Source organism: Symphalangus syndactylus, chromosome 13 (assembly GCF_028878055.3).
Source record: "Symphalangus syndactylus isolate Jambi chromosome 13, NHGRI_mSymSyn1-v2.1_pri, whole genome shotgun sequence".
Lineage (NCBI taxonomy): Eukaryota > Metazoa > Chordata > Mammalia > Primates > Hylobatidae > Symphalangus > Symphalangus syndactylus.
In genome coordinates, this window is record NC_072435.2 from 22,009,030 (window position 1) to 22,018,649 (window position 9,620).

The 9,620-nt window shown below is 54.0% G+C and overlaps 1 protein-coding gene across 3 annotated transcripts; it reads left to right on the top strand.

The window, feature by feature from the left end:
* The first annotated feature begins 179 nt into the window (after positions 1-179).
* ZNF835 (zinc finger protein 835) lies at positions 180-9,368 on the top strand. Of its 3 annotated transcripts, none has more exons than XM_055237662.2 (2): positions 180-360; positions 6,096-9,368. In XM_055237662.2, exon 2 carries the CDS (start codon positions 6,143-6,145, stop codon positions 7,760-7,762), a length of 1,620 nt encoding a protein of 539 aa, XP_055093637.1. In that variant the 5' UTR covers positions 180-360; positions 6,096-6,142; the 3' UTR covers positions 7,763-9,368. The 3 variants fall into 3 exon arrangements, with proteins under 3 accessions (XP_055093637.1, XP_055093638.1, XP_055093636.1); XM_055237663.2 differs by having other exon boundaries at positions 180-335; XM_055237661.2 differs by lacking the exon at positions 180-360 and adding an exon at positions 371-3,458.
* Positions 9,369-9,620: the final 252 nt, after the last annotated feature.

Below are 9,620 nucleotides of genomic sequence, written 5' to 3' on the forward strand. Positions count from 1 at the left end.
AGGGGTCAAGGCCCTGCGGACGAGCGCGTGCAGACGCTTAGCCTTCTGGGAGTTGTAGTTTCGATGACCCAGGCACTCCCCTCTTTAGTGGCGGTGCCAGCGAGCGCGCAGCGCCCCTTGGGAGTCGTAGTTCCTAAGAGCCAGGCGGGCCCGATGCGCAGGCGCAGTCCACCCGGGCCCGGTGCGCGTGCTCCTCCGCAGCAGCAGAAGTCTTGACCTTCGCTCCTCTAAGGAAGGAGGCACCAGGGTCTGCGTTGGCCCAGTAGGACTCGAGACTGAGTAGAAGCGGAGCCGACTCCACCAGGCCAGGAGGGGGCCGGCCAGCGCGTTCGGAGGTGATACCGGGAGGCGAGAGCAACGGTGTGTAGTGTGCTTGTGCGTGCATGTTCCTGCAGATGTGTGACCGCGTGTGAGCCCGTCCCCTAGTGTCGTTGTGTCTGCACCGGCTCACAGGCGTGTGACCGCCTGTGAGCCCGTCCCTGAGTGTCATTGTGTCTGCACCTGCCCACTCAGCGGTGTCAGCCCGTACAGGTGTGTGACTGCCTGTGAGCCCGTCCCTGAGTGTCACAGCGTCTGCACCTGCTCACTCGACGGTACCAGCCGGTGCAGGTGTGTGACTGCCTGTGAGCCTGTCACTGCGTCTGCACCTGCTTACTTGGCGGTGCCAGCCCGTCACTGTGTCTGTACCTGCTCACTCGGCGGTGCCACCCCGTGCAGGTGTGTGACTGCCTGTGAGCCCGTCCCTGAGTGTCACTGCGTCTGCACCTGCTCACTCAGTGGTGCCGGCCCAGGCAGGTGTGTGACTGCCTGTAAAGGCATGTGACACTTTATCGGTGTGTTATGTGCTCGTTCATGTGAAGCGGTGTCTGCATATCACAGCATGTCACATACACGTGTGACTGACTTTGGGCAAGTCTGAAAGTTCTCCTGGATGTGAGGTGTGTGACCCCACGTGTGCATGTCTGGGTGTGCCAGTGTGTAGGCTGGCTCGGCCCATGTGCCTGCCAGCACAATGATGGGTGACCTGGGTGTGCGAGGCTGTAGAGTGCTGTGCTGTCTGAAGTGTGTGCATCTGCACACAGTGGAGACGCTGCACACGTGGGCTTTGGCTATGCTGGAGCTCTATCCCCTGAGTGTGACTGCACATGTGTCCAACCATCCCTTGTTGGTGTCTCGGTGATGGCCTGCCTGTGTGGAGCAGGTGGCATGTGTGACCTTGTCCCTCTCTGTGCACCTCTTCACACAGGGAGCTATGTGTGGGGCTAGGTGTGTGTGTGTGTAGCTACGTGTGCCCAGGACCCTGTGTGCATGTGTGAATGTGGCTGCAGGTGATGGCTTCCCACCTGCCTCCTTGCATGGGGGTTGGGAGGGCGACTGTGTGTCCCTGGATATGGGTGTGGGTGTCTCTGCATGTCTGTGTGTGTCTGGGCAGGTATGATTGTGTATGACCCTGTGTGTGTCAGAGTGTGATGTAACGCATGTGTCTAACTGGGATCTTGTGATATAATAAGAAATATGTTTACTCTTTATCCCCAGCTCCTGTTACCAGAGCCCCTAAAACCCTTGGAATTTCCTGAGTGACAGGAGTAAAAGGAGTGTCTTTTGCAACTCTTAATAAGCCCCTTTCAACCACACCTATGTTTATGCTAATGGAGGACTCCTGGTAGGCCCCTAGGATGGGCTGATTGCCACGGGAGCTAGCCCTGTGAGCATTCCAGCCTTTAGCCAGCCCCTACCTCCTGGGACAGGAGAGGGCTGGAAGTTGAGTTCATCACTGATGGCCAGTGTCATCACACCTATGTCAGTCACGCCTGTGTCATGGAACCCCCATAACCACCCTAAACTTAGGGTTTGCCGAGCTCCGGGGTTGTCGAGCACCCAGAGAGGGCATGGTGCTCTGAGCCCCTCCCTATACCTTACCCTGTGTGTCTTCCCTCTGGCTGTTCCTGAGTTGTATCCTTTATTGGAAACCAGTAACAATAAGTAAAGCGTGTCCCTGAGTTCCATGAGCTGTGCAAGCAAATCACCAAACCCAAGGAGGGGTTGAGGCAGTTTTATGGCTGGTAGCTGCCTGTGCCTCCCAGCCAGAGCAGACTGGAGACTTGGTTGTTGGTGTGGAGAAAGCCCATGTGTCAGAAGTGCTGGGAGTAGACAGCTTTCTTCTACTGCCCCTGAGCAAGCCTGTGTCTCCCCTTGGACTCCTGTGTGTGTGTGTGCATAACGCCCCAGGTTCACCCAATCCCTCCGTGAACCCACTTGCCCTCCCCTCACACACGAGGTGGGTACCCCTGCACACTCCGGGGATGCCAGTGGACGTGGCACCTGAGCCGACCCAGCCTGGGCCCCACCAGCAAAGTTCTTACCAGCACACATGACTTCCTGTGTGAGCTGATCCCCACCCCACTATACTGCATCTCCCCTGCCTTGCACCTCAGTTGCTCTGTCCAGCCCCACACCCCCTTTACCTTTCCTCTACCACCCTTGTCACCATCCTGCCCCAGGACCTTTGCACTTGCTGTGTTCTCCACCCTGAACACAAACACCATCACTCCCTTCCTCAGGGTCTCCTCTCGTCCTCTTGCTGAGGCACTTGCCGCAGGAAGAGCATGTCAGGCAGAAAGAATAGCCCACGCAAAAGCCCTGTCTTGACCAGGTGTGGTTGGTGGTGCCTGCCTGTGATCCAAGCCCTTTGGGAGGCTGAGGTGAGAGGATCACTTGAGCCCAGGATTCTCAGGCTGCAGTGAGCTATGATCGCAACACTGCACTCCAGCCTGGGCAACAAAGCAAGAAAGACCCTGTCTCAAAAAAAAAAAAAAAAACAAAAACCCTATTTTAGGTCCTTTGGTGTGTGACAGAATGCCATACTCTGGTGGCTTAGAAACAGCATTTATTGGCTGGGCACGGTAGCACATGCCTGTAATCCCAGCACTTTGGAAGGCCAAGGTGGGTGGATCATCTGAGGACAGGAGTTTGAGACCAGCCTGACTAATATGGTGAAACCTTATCTCTACTAAATACAAAAAATTAGCCGGACATGGTGGTGCATGCCTGTAATCCCAGCTACTCAGGAGGCTGAGGCAGGAGAATCACTTGAACCCAGAAGGCGAAGGTTGCAGTGAACCAACATCATGCCATTGCACTCCAGCCTGGGCACCAAGAGTGAAACTCTGTCTCAAAAACAAAACAAAACAAAAAACAACAACAACAAGAAAGAAAGAAAGAGAGAGAGAGAGAAAGAAGAAAGAAAAAAGAAAGAAAAAGAAAGAAAGAAAGAGAAAGAAAAGAAAGGAAGGAAGGAGAAAGAAAGAAAGGAGAAAGAAAAGAAAGAAAGAGAGAGAAAGAAAGAAAAAGAAAGAAAGAAAATAAAAAGAGAAAAGAAAGAAGGAAACAGCATTTATTTCCACACAGTTCTAGAGGCTGGATGTCCAAGGTCAAGGTGCCAGCAGGTTTGGTGTCTGGTGAGGGCTGCTTCCTGGTTCATAGATGGGCCCTCTTGTTGTGTCTTCATTTGGAGGAAGGGGCAAGGGAGCCTTCCGGGTCCTCTTTTATAAGGGCAGGAATCCAACGCCTGAGGGCTCCAGCCTCATGTCATCATCACCTCCCAGAGGCCCCACCTCCTAGCACCACCACAAAGGGTTAGGATCTCACACAGGAAGTGGGGAGGACAAGCTTCAGACATAGCCTGCCCAGCAGCAGCAGGAATGTGCCCGGAGGAGCCCAAGGCCAAGTACTGTCTGCTATATGCACCCAGCCTACTAGTTGGTTCAGGGAATGCCTGTGTGTGAGGGGCTGAGCCCACACATAACATGAGGCCAAGCTTCCTGAGAGCCCCGCCATGGCCCTTGGGAGAATGGAAGGCTGGAGCCCTGTTTAGAGAGAGAAAACCAGGCAGAGCCTCAGAGCAGGTAGCCACTTACCTGCAGCCACACAGCCTGGAAAGGACTCCCCCCCGCAGCAGTGTAAGCCCCCTCTGGGGCTAGCCCCAGCACAGTGGATCCACGGGCAGCTGCCTCCTTCCCTCTCTCAGCACCAGGAGGTCATTTGTCCATCTGTCTTCCCATTCTGTTAGAACTAAAGCATCAGAAGTCAGTGGTGAGTTTCTGTCCAGCATGCAGGTCCAGTGTACACCAGGCAATTGGTATAAATCCTTCAGCATCACAGCCCCACTAGAAGTAACTAAATGTATGGCTTCTGTTATGGCTTTCTAAAAAACAGTGATTTCCTGGGCTCATATAAAAACAGATCCCTGTTTTCCACTGAAAATGTGGAAACCAGACAGGGTAACCTGCAATAGCTTGAGATCACCATCTCTAACGAGGATGCTGGGCCCAGGGGCCAGCATGAACCTCTGAGCCTGGGAGACCCCGGGCAGCTCCTTCACTGATGGAGCCCTGTAGAAGGCGAGCATAGTGAGTTGAATAGTGTCCCCATAATGTGAAATCAGGGATCACTATTGGCTGATTCTGTCTGGTGAGGGCTCTCTTCCTGGTTTACAGATGGCCGCCTTCTCCCCGTGTCCTCACACGCAGAGGACAGAGAGAGCAGACAGTAAGTGAGCCCCCTGGTGTCTCCTCTTATAAGGACGCTAACCCTATTAAGGAGGGTGCCCTCATGACCTAATCATCCTCCAAAGGCCCCACATCAAACACTGTCACACTGGGAATTAAAGTTTCAACTGATTTTTCCCCAGAAAAGAAAACTGTCTTTCCAGTTATCTTAGCTCCAGCTTACAAAAAAATCACAGATTAGGTGGCTGAAGCAACACTTATTTCTTCACAGTGCTAGAGGCTGGGAGTCTGAGATCAAACTGCCAGCATGGTCAGACCACGCTGAGGACTCACTTCCTGGCTTGCAGACGGCTGCCTTCTTGCCATGCGTTCACCTGACAGACAGCGAGCTCTGGCGTCGCTTCCTCTTCTTATCAAAACATTAGTCCCAGCCGAGCTCGGTGGCTCACGCCTGTAATCCCAGCACTTTGGGAGGCCAAGGCGGGTGGATCACCTCAGGTCAGGAGTTTGAGACCAGCCTGGCCAATATGGTGAAACCCTGTCTCTACTAAAAATACAAAAATTAGCCAGGCATGGTGGCATGCTCCTGTAGTCCCAGCTACTCAGGAGGCTGAGGCAGAAGAATCGCTTGAACCCGGGAGGTGGAGGTTGCAGTGATCTAAGACTGTGCCACTGCACTCCAGCCTGGGCAACAGAGCAAGACTTCATGTCAAAAAGAAAAAAAGTCCCATTGTGGGGGCCCCACCCTCAGGACCCCCTCTAAACCTAATCACCTCCCAAAGGCTCCATCTCCAAAAAGCATCACCTTGGGAGTTAGGGCTTCCATGTATAAATTTTGAGGGGAGACAATTCAGTTCACAGCACCAGATTACAAGGCCATATTTTAAGAGCTGACAGATTCATGCTTTTTTTTTTTCTTTTTCAGGGATCTTTTAAATTTGTTTTTAGTTCCATTAAATCAGTGATTCCCAACTGGGGGCAATTTTGTCCCCAGGGGAGAAGACACCTGGCAGTGTCTGGAGACTTTAACAAAAAAAATTCAGACAGGGTCTCACACTGTCACCCAGGCTAGAGTGCAGTAGTGTGATCACTACTCACTGCAGCCTCAGCCTCCTGAGCTCAGGTGATCCTCTTGCCTCAGCCTCCTGAGTAGCTGAGACCACAGGTGCACAACATCATGCCTGGCTAATTTTTTTTTCATTTGTGAAGATATCTTGCTGTGTTGCCCAGGCAGCAGACAGTTTGCTGGTCTCAAACCCCTGGGCTCAAGCAACCACCTGCCTTGGCCTCCCAAAGTGCTGGGATTACAGGCATGAGCCACCACGTCTGGCCTGGACACATTTTTCATTGTTACAACTCAGGGGTTGGGGTGTAGTGTCCCTGGCATCCAGTGTGGAGAGACCAGGGACGCTGCTCAACATCTCACAACACACAGGTTGGGTCCCACCACACCGAATTATTGGACCCAAAATGTCATTGGCACAGAGGTCCCGGGACTCCATGCTAAGTCCTTCCCAGCTCAGCTGTTAGCCATTTTTCCAGCTCAGGAGAAGTGGCAATGTTTAGATTTTTTTCTTTTCCTTTCAGACCCAAAGAAAAGATGTGAGATCAAGACAGCAGCCCAGGGATCGAGGATGGAGGGACTCTTGAGCGTCGCCCTCCAGGGCGCAGAGTTGGAAGGAAACTGGAAACACGAGGGCCAGGTTGAGGTTGAGGAACTGCAGGAAAACCAGGAAAGCTGTCCAGAGCCAGAGGCCGTGGCCTGCAAGGGAGACCCTGCCGGGGACGGCATCCAGGAACGCGATGAATTCAGCGAAATCCCAAGAACCATATCGAGTCCTGCTGCTACCCAAGCCAGTGTCCCTGACCTCAGCAGGCCCCGGAGGTGCAGCGCGCCCGGGAAGAGCCCGAAGCAGAGGCATCCTGACAGCCGCCAGCGGGAGAGAGGTGGCGGCCCCAAGAAGCCATGGAAATGCGGGGACTGCGGGAAGGCCTTCAGTTACTGTTCCGCGTTCATCTTGCACCAGAGAATCCACACAGGGGAGAAGCCATTTGCGTGCCCCGAGTGCGGCAAGGCCTTCAGCCAGAGCGTGCACCTGACCCTGCACCAGCGCACGCACACGGGCGAGAAGCCCTACGCGTGCCACGAGTGCGGCAAGGCCTTCAGCCAGGGCTCGTACCTGGCATCCCACTGGCGCACGCACACGGGCGAGAAGCCGCACCGCTGCGCCGACTGCGGCAAGGCCTTCACGCGCGTCACGCACCTGACCCAGCACCGGCGAGTGCACACGGGCGAGCGGCCCTACGCGTGCGCCCAGTGCGCCAAGGCGTTCCGCAACCGCTCGTCTCTGCTAGAACACCAGCGCATCCACACCGGCGAGAAGCCCTACGAGTGCGCCGCGTGCGCCAAGGCCTTCCGCTTCTCCTCGGCGCTCATCCGCCACCAGCGCATCCACACGGAGGAGAAGCCCTACCGCTGCGGCCAGTGCGCCAAGGCCTTCGCGCAGATCGCGCACCTGACCCAGCACCGGCGCGTGCACACGGGCGAGAAGCCCTACACGTGCCAGGACTGCGGCGCGCTCTTCAGCCAGAGCGCCTCTCTGGCCGAGCACCGGCGCATCCACACGGGCGAGAAGCCCTACGCGTGCGGCCAGTGCGCCAAGGCCTTCACCCAGGTGTCGCACCTGACGCAGCACCAGCGCACGCACACCGGAGAGCGGCCCTACCCCTGCCACGACTGCGGCAAGCGCTTCAGCAACCGCTCCCACCTCCTCCAGCACCGCCTCGTGCACACCGGTGAGCGACCCTACAGGTGCCTGCAATGCGGGGCCGCCTTCAGCCACGTGTCCTCGCTTATAGAGCACCAGAAGATCCACACCGGAGAGCGGCCCTACAAGTGCGGCGAGTGCGGTAAGGCTTTCGGCCAGGGCTCCTCGCTCACCCTGCACCAGCGCACGCACACGGGCGAGCGGCCCTACATCTGCCCCGAGTGTGGCAAGGCTTTCAGCAACCGCTCCTACCTGATCCAGCACCACATCGTGCACACCGGGGAGAAGCCCTACGAGTGCAGCGGCTGCGGCAAGGCCTTCAGCTTCTCCTCCGCGCTCATCCGACACCAGAGGACGCATGCAGACAGTGCGGGACGCCTTTGCCCAGCTCCCACGCCTGACTCAACACCTGGGCTCTCACAGGGAGGCGAAACCTGTCAACAGGGGCGCCCTGGCAGAAACCCGCGTGGACCAGCAGAAGATTAAGAGCTGAGGGCCTCCTTTCCAAACTCACAATGCTATGGGGGAGATACTGTGTTATCCCCGACGCTTCCTGTGAGGAAACCGAGGCTCAGAGAAGCTTGTTAACTTGCCTGAGGGCACACAGTGGGGAAGACACAGGGCTAGGACTGTACCTCACATCTGCCAGACTCCCCTGCGGTCTCCCTGGCGCAAAATTATAAATGCGGCACAGGCAAGTAGACCTGCAGAAACACCTATGGCTGGCCTTTAATTTCTTCCTTTTTTTTTTTTCTTTGAGACAGAGTCTCTCTCTGTCATCCAGGCTAGAGTGCAGTGGAGCGATCTCGGCTCACTGAAACCTCCGCCTCCCGGGTTCAAGTGATTCTCCTGCCTCAACCTCCCGAGTAGTTGAAATTACAGGAGCCTGGCTAATTTTTTTTTTTTTTTTTCTGAGACGGAGTCTCGCTCTGTCGCCCAGGCTGGAGTGCAGTGATGCAATCTCGGCTCACTGCAACCTCCGCCTCCCGGGTTCAAGCAATTCCCCTACCTCAGCCTCCCGAGTAGCTGAGACTACAGGCGCCCGCCACCACGCCCGGACTAGTTTTTTTGTATTTTAGTAGCGGCGGGGTTTCACCATGTTGGCTAGGATGGTCTCGATCTCCTGACTTCGTTATCCACCCGCCTCAGCCTCCCAAAGTGCCGGGATTACAGGCATGAGCCACCACACCCGGCCTAATTTTTGTATTTTTAGTAGAGGCAGGGTTTCACCATGTTGGCCAGGCTGTCTCGAACTCCTAACCTCAGGCGATCCGCCTGCCTTGGCCTCCCAAAGTGCTGGGACTACAGGCCTGAGCTACCATGCCTGGCCAGCTGGCCTTTTCATTGTTGATTTTATTGAGTAAGCACTTGCTCAGTAAATTTAATTGAATTAAAGTGAATAAAAGGTTTGGTTCCTTTGGCCAAGTTGGCATATTTACTAAAGGAGCAGAGTCTGAAGAAGAAATCTGGATTCACTAAGATAGAAATAGTGCTTAGAGAAAATGAGCAGGAGAAATCTAGAGCTGGAAGTTATTCTAGAAGAAGGGAGTGCCTCTCCTCTACAAAAGATTTTTAGAGTGGGCCTAGTCTTTTTTTCAGTATGAGGAAACACCTACCCATCTCCAGCATTTTTCCCCCTAACTCAAAGACCTGACTTTAATGCTTGTATCAGTCAGCTCTTGCTGTGTAACAAATCATCCAGCCCTCACTTATCCATTTACTATTTCTCATGCATCTCCAGGTCAGCTGCTGGTTCTGTTGGTCTGGACCAGGCTTGGTCTGAACCTGGACCAGTAGGGCTCAGCTGGGCCAATTTGAGCTTCTCCTCCTGACTCACATCTCACCTGGGTGTGTTCTCAGGGAGGTGGCAGGAGTCTGAGAGGGAGTGGACACACAGGCATGCTTTCAAGCCTCTGATATTGTCACATTTGCATCTAGTTCCACAGGCCAAAGCAAGACTCCTAACCAAGCCTAGGATCAGCACAGAAGAGCCTTCCTAAGTGTGTGGTCCCAGGAAAGGGTGAAAAGTAGGAGTTATGAACGTAATCCACCTACTACAATGTTGAATTAAAGGTATAATCTCATAACTTCACATGACTATAATCACTGGAAAATTATTTTATGGGGGAATACATTCATGTAGTCCACAATTTATAAAGTTAAAAAAAAAACTGTTCTTACTCCTGTGTCTCCCAGCTGCCAAGTCCCCCTCACTAGAAGCAACTGCTTACTATATGTAAGCATATATATGGATATTTATATGCATAGAATATTCTGGAAAGATATATAGTACTCCTTTCTTCACAAATGGTAGCATATGATATGCAGAATTTTTTTTTTTTTT

Excerpts from the sequence above, each read along its gene's own strand:
- ZNF835 (XM_055237661.2), top strand. The coding sequence starts at position 3,422 with ATGTCCAAGGTCAAGGTGCCAGCAGGTTTGGTGTCTG. Across the intron at positions 3,459-6,095 it reads GCCAGCAGGTTTGGTGTCTG|ACCCAAAGAAAAGATGTGAG; the intron begins GTGAGGGCTGCT and ends TTTTCCTTTCAG.